Genomic DNA, 13,381 nt, shown 5'->3' with positions numbered 1-13,381 from the left:
AATTCTGACAAGAAAGCTGGGCAGCTGTTAAGGTTGCTTGTGCTTGGTAATAAAAGCCTAAACTGGAGCTCTGTCAGTTGATCTTATCATTCCCTATCTCGGAGTACAGACTGATTGCAGGCTTGTGCTGCAAGAGGGACCAGTGGGGTTGACAGGACAAACTCCAGCCCGCTAGTGCCTCGAGCGCGGGGCGTGTGCTGCAGGTCCAGGATGCTGCTGGGACTCCCTGCAGCCGTCAGCAAAAACACCAACAATCTGAACCCTGCTATTGAATTTGCACCATTAGCTTTTTAAAGTGCATATTATACTTTTCAGCTGACCTGGGTTTCTGCAGGATGCAGCTGGTCTTGCTTTTCCTAACGCCTCTGCAGCCCACCCAGGTCTTTCCCTTTCCTTTTTTCCAACTTCATTTACATCCCATTGCACCACCCGAATCCCTCAATTGCAGCAATTAACCCGGGTGCAGGAGATAAACAAAATAAAACCAGCAGAGTGGAGAAGATTGGTGCGAACAAGACCAGCGTTAGCTTTGACCTAACAGCTCTGCTGGCTGATGGATGGGAATTTTGCACGCTTCTGCTGAAGTCAGGACACGGAAGAACGTATACTGATGTGAGGTTCACGGGGTTTTCCAGCACAGGAGGAAACAAGGCAGTATTGTACTTACTTAGCTGTGCCTACTCAGACTATTTGATAGTAGAGAGGTTATAAACCTCAGAGGAAGCCTGGTTCTGTAGGTTGTCCCCAAAACCATACCGTTGATTTATGAACAGCGGGTATCCTCGGGCTAAAGCGTTTCGAATGCAGGTTATTGCATGGAGACAACAGATTGTACCGCAACGAGAACCGACTCCACGATTGTCCACTCCAATTTACAATAATCTCCCTTTTTCCCTCCTCTGACTGAGGAATGTCAAGTGGTTCCTCCTGCTGAGCCAGCTAATATCCAGTTTCTTTTTATATTTTGAATGACTTTTTGAGGGAGGAAGGGGGACAGAGTGCTTTAGCCCTTCAGAGTACGTTAACATAAGGTAATAGAGATGGAACGTAATTGCTTCCATAAAGCATTAGTTTATCAGATAAGCATTAAGATGATTGCAAGCATGTTGCTGTGGGTCAGATGTTAAGACTATGGATATTATGGTATGTTTGTAGCTTTTGCAGCAGCGATGGTCTGTGCAAAAGAAGGGACAGGCCCGCTGGAAAATGAAGTGTTGAAGCAGAAGATTGATGTGGAACTGCTAAATTTTTAGCTGTGGTAAGCTGATAGTTCCTGCGTCCCCGTTGCGGTCAGGGTGACGGACACCCTGGGGGGACCTGGCCCTAGCGCTTCAGTTCGTTAGGGATGTGATGGGGAACAGCAGATACTTGATAACTGGATAGTGCCAGCAGAAGTGCGATTTGAGTGTCTCTCTGCTTCACCCTGATTAAAAACTGCAGAACACACGCACAGCCATTTGTTTCCCTTCCCCAAAACAGGATTAAAATAATTATTTCGGGTTTTACTAGTGTCCAAATGGGAGCCCTTCTGGACTAGTTTGAAGGATCAGATGTGCTTGGTGTTTATAGCCCTTTCTGGGGGACTTGGCAGGGCTGCTATAATCCTGAGGAGCCCTTCAGCTTTGGAGACAAACACGTTCAAGGGTAGTCAGGAGGAGTGATGCATGTCTTCAAGGTTACGCATTAAAAGCAAAGGACAGGACTGATTGTCCTTGCCTGTTAATCAGACAGCACGCAACCCCTAAGTCCCTATTTGAATTTTTGCCTATTTACTCAGTCTCCCTTTGCATTAAGTTGTAAAGTCCCTCAAAATTGCTTGCATGACGCAGCTCTGGGTGCGCTGGCTTTTAATTTACTGTTACTGGTTCAATTTGTAGGCTTGTTTCTGTTCTGTAACAGGAAGGCTGCGAGCTGTATCCCTGCCCGAGGATGATATTGTATCGGAGATGGATTAGAGCATCTGACTTAAGGGACTAGTGGTGGTAACCAGCAGGACAGAGCATAATTTTCCTACTCAAGGTATGAGGTTATTAAACGATGGAAAAGAAAGAAGTCTGTCTCTTGATCTTTGCGAGTGTATAGCAATATAAGGAATGCTGCAAATTGTCATAGCAACTACAAAATAGGAGTGTTATGGGGAAAATAAGCAACGCTGTAATGGGATGAGGAAAAAAAAAAACACATAAAGTGACTTAACTCCAGAGCCCCGAGAGGGCTTTCTGGCAGCTTATAGCTTGGAGGGAAGGTCAGGGTTTTACTGTCTAACCGATGTCCCTTCTCTTTGCTCCCACAAAGTAGAAACGGAGTCTAAAACAAGGGCTTAAGATGACTCTTCTGCCATAGCATGACTTCTAGTCCGAGTCTCACTTTTACTGCTCAAAATAAAGCCTGATCTGCTTATTTAGTGAAGCTTAGAAATATGTTTTTCTGCTCAAGTTATAAAGAGATGTTTAAAACCCTGCCAAATTATGCATCACCTCATTTTAATATTCCAGGGTCCTCTAACTCTGCCTGTTTGCTTGACCCATCTCTTCTTGGAAAAACGTGTAGGTTTTGAGTACAGCTGGGATTAGCCTGCTTACTTGTGTTGAATTGGTTTGGAGACTTAAGCATGCCCTTCTTGGAAGGATTTGTGCTGAGCATGCAAACTGTCCCTCAGTAGTGGAATCTGGCATCAGTGGGGTTACCTTTGTGTGGTTTTTCCTTTTTTTTTTTTCCCCCTCCCCTCCCCAAAGTGTCTTGGTGTTTTTGCTTAGCTGCCAAAGGGAACACTATTTCTCTTATTCCAGGACATGGCACAGTTTGTACTCCAAGCTGTGGCTGTTTCTGGATTTGTATATGGGTGGCTTTGATGCCTGGTTTTTCTGGGCTGTCCTCCGAGGACAGAAATATCTCACACTTTCACGTGCCAACCGTGCAAATGCAGAGTGTAGTACTGCATGGGCCCTGCTGGTTTTTCTGATGGATGGGCACATGTGAAGAGATGGACAGGACAATATTTGATTCTGACTTGGCCCAGGTCCCTTCACCTAATAGGGAAACTCCTGTTTGATTAAATGAGTGCTAAATTCTGCGTGTTTTCAAACATTTCTGAAGCATCTATGCCGTCATTGTAAACTACCTGCATTTTTCCTTTCTCAGAAGATGAAACCGCGCTGTGTTGGGCTAACAGGGAATGGAAAAAGCACCGGCAGGGCTTGTGAGAGCGAGGGGATGCGGAGGGCATCGACAAGGAGCCCAGCATGTATCCACCACCGCGCAGATCGAGCCAAGAGTCACGGAGCAGAGGAGAGGCGGCCGAGACTTGGGTCTAGCGACAAGGAAGTGCGTGCAGGGGCCAGTCCTCAGGGTCTCCTCTAGATAGTTGGGGCTTGACAGGTCAGCCATTGTGCTAAGCCCTGGGCAAACACGGGGGGAGGGAAACCCTGCCCTGCAGCCTCTGTAAAATAAAGAAACAAGAGACAAAGGTTGGGAGGGGAAAGTGAGGCCCTGAGAGGAAAAAAGGGGCTTGCACAAATACTGCTGCTTTTCTTTTTTTTTTCTTTTTTCCCCTTCTCTCTCTCTTTCTACAAATCACCAGACTTAAACTGACTGCTGGCTTATTCAGGTCAGCGGTTACCTGCTCCCTTGCTACAACCTGCTCGGATATTGCGTGGAGACTGCAGGGCTAAATATGTTATAGGAGTAGCCCTTTTCTTTTTTCTTTTTTCTTTTGTCGTCTTATAGACAAAACACTTTTGGGGGTGGAGAGGTGCAGACAGAAACAGAGATCAGCGTGGCCTTATGACACAACCAGATTGACTGAAAGGTTGTCTGATTCAATTCCTGATTTAACAGCCTTTAGCCTGCAGTCTGGAGCAGCGTGGAATTGTGGTTCTGAGCTTGGTCGGATCTGCCTTGCTCCTAAAATACAACTAGCCTTACAATTAGGCCAAACTTCTTAGCTGCAGGTGAACATAATTCTGCCAGATGACTTCTTTTAAGTGTACTTGCTCTAGCCGTGATGTTTTACAGGGTTTGGGAGCATTTGGGGAGAAGAAAGGATAAACATCAATAGGCTTTGGTTTGCGATGGGGGAAGAAAACATATACAGCCTGCTGGCGTTGTTAACCTGAACAGCTCTGTGCTTCTGTCGTCTCCAATTGCAGCCTTTGGTACTATGACAGAAAGTGAATAGGGGATAAAAGATTTTTGTGGTGTAGACATAATGGGAAACTTGCAGGGCAGGCGAGGAAGCCTGCTTCGCTAGGCACTGGTGGCAACGCTGTGCCTCAGCAGGTCTCGAGCACGCCTGCTCCAGCCAAATTCACGAGGCTGATTGGAAAAATGGCTGTTTTCTTACAGGAGGATGTTAAGAAGTGATTAAGGTAGAGGAGACACTACTCTAGGCTGAACTCTGCTGTAGCACGCTCCAAGGGCTGTCCTTCTGTCTGTCAGGCTGCAATCCCGCCTGGGCTGGAGGCTGCCCTTCGCTTTGAGAGGTGAGGAGGAGAACATCAGCCTCCTCTCCTCTTGCAAGCAGTGTTCCTCCTGGCCAGGGAAGCATGAAAGGAAGGGGAAGGAGAGCGTTGGTAACGTATATCCAATTACTGTGCAGCATCGCTGCAGCAGATGCTATAGCGAGCTCTTTGTTGAGAGATGGATGGCCAGAGCCGAGAAGACCCTACCTACTCAAGCTCCAAGCAGCATTTGCTTATACCATGCTTTACTGGGTGTGGTAATGAAGTTTATTTCAGCGTTAGCCATCCTATGTGTGTCATGTTCTTTTTTTTTTTTTTTTTAAATTCCTTAGAAAAGGAAAGAGCAATTGCCTGTCCAGCTGCCTAGTTGATGCATAAAGGGCAAGTGCTATGTCCGGCTGCTGCTCTACCCTTGCTAGGTTCAGGAGGCTTTAAGCTCAAAACTAACATGGTCTGCTCAGCTTCTTGAGAATCATAGCTGCTTCTTTCACTGCTTCCTAGCAGAAGTGCTGCTGGGATATTTCCACTGATGATGCTTTTCCCAAAGGAGACAAGGTATGAGTAATGCACGAGATCTTTCCCTACCTGCTCATTAAGAATGGAGGCATGGGAAGGAGCTGCAGCTTTGAGTCTTAGCTGTGATCACTTTGATTCTGTTTTCCTCCTTTAATATAAGCAGGATGACATGCTAATGCTCACCAGGGGTGGAAAGAGGGGCAAAGATGAATCTGTGAACGCTTGGGAGATGTATGAGAGAGAGAACATGCTAGGAATGCCCAGGAGGAAGCTAATAATTGTGGTGTTTGGATGGAATTTGAAGAATATGGCCTGGGGCCACACGCTGAATGAGGGGATAAGAAGAAATATTCAACAACAGCCCAATCGCTGAATGGGGCTGGGGCCCGGTGGGAAGAAAGTAGGATGTGATCACAACATAAGAAACTGCATCGTAACGCAGCCATGTGAAGTGGGGGAGAGAAGAGAGATTCCAAGTTGCCCTGACATTTTCTTATATTTTGGTTTTGCAACCTTAATTTTCTTTTAACTGAGCTTTGGGGATGTAATATAAAATACACAGCTCTCCTTTGGTTGCTTCTGTCGGAAGCAGAAGGGGAGATCCTAAAGATCTTGTCTTAGATTAATGTTTAACTACTGACTTCATATAAATTCTATTTGTGACATGAGATTAAGTTTTAAAGCTTTTTGATTGTTTAAAGCTCCTTGGTGGCAGTGGCAAATGTCTTGTAGCTGATTAAAACCTGGTACAAATGGTAGCAGTGCCAAGACTCAGCTTTGAACGTGTCTGGACTAGGGCTGTTAGGGCAAGTTAAGAAATTACTGGTCAAGATCCTATAGGCCAAGTAAATGGTAAAGTCATAAAAGAGGAGGAAACACAGCAGGAAAACATAAATGCAAAAACATCTATGTAAATCTCCTGTTTAAGGTCTGGAACAAAATGTACATCTGTGTGGAAATGCTGGGGTTTGAGTAGTTTAGGAAGTGCAACATGTCCAGCACTTCTTCATCAACCCTACAGCAAACGTAATGTGCTCTCTCATGAGCGCTGCAACTGTCCTCAGAAAATGTCAAATGTGTCTGGACAAGCTGAGGGTGTGTGTTATTGTTTTGTTGGGTTTTTTTTTTTTTGCTGGCTGCTGGAGCTTACTGACCCAAACGAGAATATAGTTGAGTGCTTTCTCTACCCTCATACAAAGCTTACTAAAGCTTCTGTGAGCTTTACCCCCACATATCCATTAAAATCACGAGGCCTTGAGGATGGTGAACATGCCTCATAAACTGGAAATACCAAAATCCCAGCCACGTAAATTGTGTGCAGCGCGACTGCGCTGCAAATGTTGCTGGTCTGACCGCTCCGACTTGCAGTGCATTGCCAGACAACTGCCCTGCGTGCATGCTTTACTACAGCTAGCACATCCAACTGGCCGCATGGGACGTGTGCAATTTTTGTGTGTGTAGCAGCTGTTCTTCCAGATGTCTAAAAAGCAGCTGTTTACCTCAAGCTCCAAAAAAAAAAAAAAAGCTATGCACTGTGTAGCATTTCTATACAGGACACAGGATGTGACTGTACAGTATGGAAAAATCAGTATTATAGACTCGGCTGTCGCTTTACTGGTGTGCCTACTTCTCTGTAGGATGGAGTTTGTTTTCTGTGTGATTTGGCAAGATAGGCAGCCATCCCCATTCCCAGGCAAATAAGGTCATGTCCCCTAAAATACTTTTGCCCAAAGTATTTTTGCAGGGGTTTTCCCAAAAAACCCTGCATTATTAGCTCTTTGCTTCACTGCCTTCAAGTTAAGGTAGTCTGTTGTAAGATATTTATATATACTTTTAATTTAGCATGGTTTAGGGTATACAGCCGGGATAACCTCGCTACATAAAATCGTGTAACAGTAGCCTCGGTAACTTACTTGAGAATTAACTTAGCTGAACCTTGGAAAACAAGATAGGCTAGGACAAAAGGAAAGCATGCTCTGATTTCCTAACTACTGGCATTGATTGCAACTCAGCTCTGTGCTGGGGAGGAATGCACAAGGCTGTCAACAGTAAACATTAAAATAAAATTTTTATGGATTTGCCAGCAGCACGGTCAGCCCCAACCACTTAAAAATCATGAAATTAAACCTCTAAAGCCACATATATTTAGGTAAGAATTTAGTACTCTTTATTCTCCTGATGGTTTAGGAGCATTGTTGATTCACACTTCTGGTTGGATTTTTTAAATTATTATTACTTATTTTTTTTAAAACAAATGCTGAGATTCTCAGATTATAACCTGAATCCAGTTGCTGGGGCAATAAAGAAAAGCACAAACAATCCAGAAAAACTTGGTACATTCACCGAGGTGTAGAATAAAACTCTCCAGCCTGTTACTTAACTCAAGGTTGATGAACTGGTGTATATTCAGACTTGTGTTTACGAAGGCCTGGATTAGCCCAGCTGTAAATGCTGTGCACACCTATAGGGTGATTACGAGCCAAGTAGCATCAACATCAAACCGGAGTCCCTTACCACCACCTCCTCTTTCGGAAAGAGAACCGTATTTATTTTTGTCATGTGGTGTGGAGATGTGTATCGTGTTTATGTGGATTTGCTGTTCCGTGCTGGCAATGCGATAGGAAATGCTAAGGAGCCCTGTCTCTGTTAAAATTAAACTGAGTTAAGCCAAACAGCTGAAGCACAAGTATCTTCCAACTATACTCGACTTAATTCCTTTGGTGTTAATCTAGTTTAAATAGCAGCAGCCATGGTTCAGGCACTCAGGAGGAATGACAGATTCTGAGGGCGCACGCTCGGGAAGAGGTCAAACAATATTTTTGTGGGGTTTTTTCCTTATTTTTTTTTCCTTTTACACAGTGCAATTTAGCTAACTATCCATTACTTTGTGAACTTCCCTTACCTGAGTCAGCATGCTAGTGCAAGGCACACTTAGTGCTGTTAGAAGCCAAGCTCTGCACTGGATTAGCCAGGGATCTGAGCAAGCTTTCCTCAAACTTAGCGCTGCTGGAGGCTGTGCTGGGTCTGCGTCCTTGGACAGAGCCCCCAGACAGTCTCTGCTGTGTCCTTGGTGGTGATTTTCTTTATTCCTCTCAGCTCATCCTTCTCTCCTGAGCCAAGGAGCAAGGAAAAGGAAGCTACAAAGCCAGGAGTTGGCGGTGGTGTGTCGCTGGGACTGCAAGTCTGTTGAGGCAGGAGGCTGGGCTAGGGGAAAGCCGATGTGGAGGTGACAAGGAGAGCTGCTCTAGTTCTGAGGCTGGAAGGGTGTTTTAGAGTCTGAGGGGGTTCTACCTGGTAAAGAGTTGGAGTTCAGAAAGATGATACTGAGCAAAAGAAACAGGAGGTGCTGAGGCTGGTACTGCTGACATGGAGAAGATCATGGGTAGGAAGACAGCAGTTTTTTCTTTTTTTTACTTTTCTTTTTTTTCTTTTTCTCTTTTTTTTTTTTTTAAAATCCCTAATGTACTATTATTTATTGAACTTGAGCAAGCCCCATCCAGCTCAGCCCTGGGAACAAGAGCTACCCCAACCCTTGGCTGTGCCCAGGGTTTCATGCTGCTGGGCCCGGAGGCAGCAAAGAGCAAAATACTGAGGGGTAATGTCACAAATGACGCTCACAGCTGGTTCCCAACTTTGTAGCAGAGCAATAATAACACTTTCTTAATGTCCGGGCTTGGTATCTTAGTAATGTTTCTGGAGAAATGAGCACGGCTCCTTGCAGGCACTTTGATCCAATGCCATCATCAGTGTCTGGTTATTGCAAATAAACTTTTAAAGGTTTGTATTGTGCTGAAGGCATGAGGAGCTCATTAGAGGGGGGGGGGGGAAAAAACCCCATTATGGTGCACATTTTTGTCTGTAGGAGAGGAAAAAGTGGTTTTTTGCAAGCAGAAAAGAGCCTGGTGTCTGAGCAGGAATAATATTAACATTGGCTAAGCGCTGCTGAGGTGAGCTGGTTACTCTGGGGGCCGCATCCTGCCCTGCCCACAGCACCCCTGCGGCTGCCTGCCCTCCGCCGCCGCCTCAGGGGCCCGGGCCGGCGGACGAGGCCCAGCGGAACCGGTTGCACCGCGTTGGTAGCGGCAGGTGTTTTGCTCGGGAGGTACGTGCTGGATTTTAGCCACCCACCCCCCCTCCCCTTAAACGCGGTTTCCTCCTGGGCACCTGCGGCCCCTCGCCCCGCCGGGCCCCCCCAGCGCTACTTACGCCTGAGACATGGTTCGCCGCCGCGGGGGCTGCTGCTGCTCCGCCGCGGGGCTGGGCCGCACGGTACGGCGCCCTGATACCGAGCCCCGGCCCGGCCTGTCCTGCCCCGGCTGGCGGTGTGTCCGCGGCCCGGGCAACCGTGCGCCCTGCGCGGGCCCTGCCGTTACCGCGGAGACGGGGCGGGGGAGGCGGCTGCGGGCCCGGTGCGGCTTCAGGACCGGTCCTGGCAACAAAGTGAGGTTCCGTCTCTTCTCCCCCCCCCTTTCTCCCCCCCCCTTTCTCCCCCCCCCTTTCTCCCCCCCCCTTTCTCCCCCCCCCTTTCTCCCCCCCCCTTTCTCCCCCCCCCTTTCTCCCCCCCCCTTTCTCCCCCCCCCTTTCTCCCCCCCCCTTTCTCCCCCCCCCCTTTCTCCCCCCCCCCTTTCTCCCCCCCCCTTTCTCCCCCCCCCCTTTCTCCCCCCCCCTCCCCCCCCCCCTTTCTCCCCCCCCCCTTTCTCCCCCCCCCCTTTCTCCCCCCCCCTTTCTCCCCCCCCCTTTCTCCCCCCCCCCCTTTCTCCCCCCCCCCCTTTCTCCCCCCCCCTTTCTCCCCCCCCCTTTCTCCCCCCCCCTTTCTCCCCCCCCCTTTCTCCCCCCCCCTTTCTCCCCCCCCCTTTCTCCCCCCCCTTCTCCCCCCCCTTCTCCCCCCCCCTTTCTCCCCCCCCCTTTCTCCCCCCCCCTTTCTCCCCCCCCCTTTCTCCCCCCCCCTTTCTCCCCCCCCCTTTCTCCCCCCCCCTTTCTCCCCCCCCCTTTCTCCCCCCCCCTTTCTCCCCCCCCCTTTCTCCCCCCCCCTTTCTCCCCCCCCCCCCCCCTTTCTCCCCCCCCCTTTCTCCCCCCCCCTTTCTCCCCCCCCCTTTCTCCCCCCCCCCCTTTCTGCCCCCCCCTTTCTCCCCCCCCCCCTTTCTGCCCCCCCCTTTCTGCCCCCCCCTTTCTGCCCCCCCCTTTCTGCCCCCCCCTTTCTGCCCCCCCCTTTCTGCCCCCCCTTCCTGCCCCCCCCTTTCTGCGCGCCCCCTTCTGCCCCCCCCTTTCTGCGCGCCCCCCCCCCCTTTCTTCCCAAGTTGTTCTTCCAGTTGCATTGGCATTTTTCCTCTATTCCCCCTGTTTTGTTTCTTTCCCCGAGTACCTATTAATCAAGTGTCTAGTGGCTTCCCATTCCCTTACCACTTAAAAACCAGTTTATTATTTTTTCCCTTGCAACAGCTGGAAACCTGTCTCATGCTGTTGTATTTCTTCCATTGGTTGCATCCACAAACCGAGCACATCTGTACACCAAGGGCAGCTGGGGACATCTGTCTCCATCCCACCTATTTGGCATTTCATCACTCCTAGCAGGATTTGCTTTTTTGCTTTCTTCCCCCCCCCCCCCCTTTTAAATTTTAAAGCAAAAAAGTAAGCCATGAGGGAAACGGGAGCACATTGTGACGCAGCCCGTAAAATCGTAATTTCTGAGCCCTGTTTGGTAGGAAGCTGGTTTCAAGAGTGATACAGCTGTTTTGACTCCTTGTAAATGATGTCTAGCTGGTAGTGAAGCTGGAGTTTTTAAAGAATAATTGTTTTAATTTATTGCCTGTGTGCAGAATGAGAAGCATCTGTTGCAGAACATTCAAAGGTTCCTTCTTAAAAGGGGGAAAATCAAAGCTAGAGAGACAGGATTGCAGCACGTCACATTTTTTTGGGGAGTGGGTGAGGAAGGGAAAAACCAGCAAGTTTGGGACATTGAGTGTTTCGCCAGCAGTTGCGATTTTTTGCCATAAATCTCGGTATCTAGGTTCCTTTGCTCCCCCTGCTTCAAGCCCTAGCTCATGTAATTAGGTGAGACTCTTGGCTATCAAGCGTTCAAAATAAAGTTCTTAGCCCCCATGGTTTTGGAGAAAAAGCTTGAAGACGTGAACCTTGAAGGATCAAGACCGTAACAAAAAGCACCTAAGGTGTATTATTTCTCGAGCCGTTACGCTGGCTGTGCCCGTCGTGTGATTTCTTTTGGTGTATTGGATCGGTGGGTTTGAGCCGTGCAAGTAGGCAATCTGAGTACCTGTTGCTTTTTTCTTTGGTGGAGGTGTCAGAAAATGGTGTAAAATCGGCTTGTAATTGGCCGTGCTAATCTGAAAGTGGTTCTTCAAGCTGATGCAGTTGACATGGGAAATTTGTCTCCTTCCTTTCAGCGCCTGATTCTCATCCGTCTGCGGGTCAGGGAGCTCTCAAAAGCACTAACTAACTTGTATTTTGTTCTTATTTAATACCTTAACTGAGTCTTTGCAGCCCGGATGGGACCCTCCTATTTTTATTTCCATTAATGTGAGCGTTTGTACATCAGTTTTTTGCTGAACTATTTTTTTTAGCCAAGATTTTTACCTGCAGAGTCGCAGCAGTGCTGTCTCTATCAGCGTGTGTGGTTTTAAGGACCGATTTGGCCGTAACCCCTAAGCAATATACCTTTTCCCGTAGACTTCAAGGTGCCGTTCCCAAATCTCCAAGAGAAAGGGAGTAACGCTTGCAATTCAATAAGTAAATTCAAGAATTGGAGCCAGAATAGAAAATTACTTTAGTTCTTTTAACTTGCAATGCATTGCTCAAATAGCTTCTAAAATTAATAGCTAAGTAACCCATTGCACGTGTTTGGGATAAAGAAATAGGAAGTTTTCTGAAGGAATTGAAGTGAGAGCAACAAGGTTGCCTGATATGATGCGGATGTTAATTATTAATCTGAATTTTTTGCCCTCTGTTAGCACCTCAGTGCCACGGTGCAAAGGATGGTCTTTATTGTGTCGGAAACTATATTAAAGTAATGCCCATTGCTCACTTCCTCTCCTCCTTCTCCACCCCTCAAAAAAAAAAAAAAAAGTTGGAGGAAAGCAAACATCTTCCTTTTAAAAATGGGAAATTAAGCCACAAGAAAGCGACGTGCATGAGAGCATGCAGGGAGCCTGTGTGCGAGCTGAGGGGCTTTTTATTTTCAGCAGTTTGTAGGGAACTTGAAGAAAAGAAATAATCACGTTGCTGGGAAAAAGTCATGCAGCAAAATTAATTATGAAATAAGCAGAGTTGATATTTTTTTATGGGAAAAGAGCCTGCTTTGTAGCTGAAATGGGAGTAGCATACAACTGAGAATAAGTAATTGGTTTAGCCTAAGGAAATGGACGTTTATAAACAAGCTGGGGAGTCTGAGATGTTCTGGTTTGCTGTAGGTTTCCGGTTGAATCCTTGAGCTTTCAAGTAACTTGAATTGAGAGGACGCAGGTTTGCCTGGGCTGTTTGGACAGTGCTATCCTCAAAGGACTGCCCTGTGATATATTTTTCTGCTGTGGCTGCATCTACGCTTTGAGTTCGTCACAGCCACTCTCCATCCCTATCTCCAGCTTTCTTCTCCTTTTCTTTCCTTTACCTCCCTTCTCGTCTTTTCCCCGGCGCACTACAGCCCGAATTGCAGCTGAGGTCCAGCAGACCATTGACAGTCAACGCCACGAAGTATCTCGCTTTTTCCAGCCCAGGATCACACGTCTCCAATAATCCCTACAGGCACCAAACCATCTGAGATCTCTAGATACCTCCAGAGATTAAAGGGACTTGTAGTTGCTACTCCGCGTATTGTATATTACAGAGCATCGATAGCAGTTTCCTCATCCAGATCACGTTGCGTTAAAAATTAAACCGTGTTATTTACTCTATCCAGCAGGAATAGGTGATGGTTTTTATACAGCGTGTCCCTTTTGGCATCGGTAATTCCTTAGGTTCTTGCAAATACAAGCTTAAAAATTCTACTGCCTTGGAAACTAGGTGCCATCATTTTTTCAAAAAAAGTCTTTTATTACGAGCTTAAGAGGCGACTAGTGAGCTTACAAGGGGGTAACGTATAAAACTGGAGGGCCTTGTTCCTCTAAACGCAGGTCCTTGGCAAAGAGCTTAGTGCACCTGTCCCTTATTGCGTAGGGGCTTAAGTAAAGCAAGGAACAGAACAGGAAAAACGTTTTGCCTTTGCAACTCGTATTTCAAAGCGCTTAAAGGCCTGGATTGTCCCTCATGGCACAGGACGGAAGGAGGAGTAGGGTTTTTTTTGCGTGTTGCTGGCCCAAAGAGCGTGCGGAGGCTGTGGGTCGGGGCTTCCTCCATCATGCGGGATGGATGAGCTGAGGCTTTGGTCCGCTGCTTGGGAGTCACGGATCCTGTTG

At 47.5% G+C, this 13,381-nt stretch overlaps 1 protein-coding gene across 2 annotated transcripts in view; it reads right to left on the bottom strand.

Annotated features, from left to right (window-relative positions):
• IQCA1 (IQ motif containing with AAA domain 1) overlaps positions 1-9,396 on the bottom strand; it is a 105,829-nt gene extending 96,433 nt beyond the window's left edge. For both annotated transcript variants that reach the window (XM_054830759.1, XM_054830760.1), the window contains exon 1: positions 9,183-9,396. In XM_054830759.1, the coding sequence (XP_054686734.1) occupies positions 9,183-9,193 (11 nt within the window). In that variant the 5' untranslated portion in view covers positions 9,194-9,396. The remainder of the gene's footprint in view (positions 1-9,182) is intronic.
• Between the last annotated feature and the right edge of the window lie 3,985 nt (positions 9,397-13,381).

This window comes from Grus americana, chromosome 6, assembly GCF_028858705.1.
Source record: "Grus americana isolate bGruAme1 chromosome 6, bGruAme1.mat, whole genome shotgun sequence".
Lineage (NCBI taxonomy): Eukaryota > Metazoa > Chordata > Aves > Gruiformes > Gruidae > Grus > Grus americana.
Note: the sequence above shows the minus strand (reverse complement) of the source record. Positions and strands in the feature narration are given on the sequence as shown.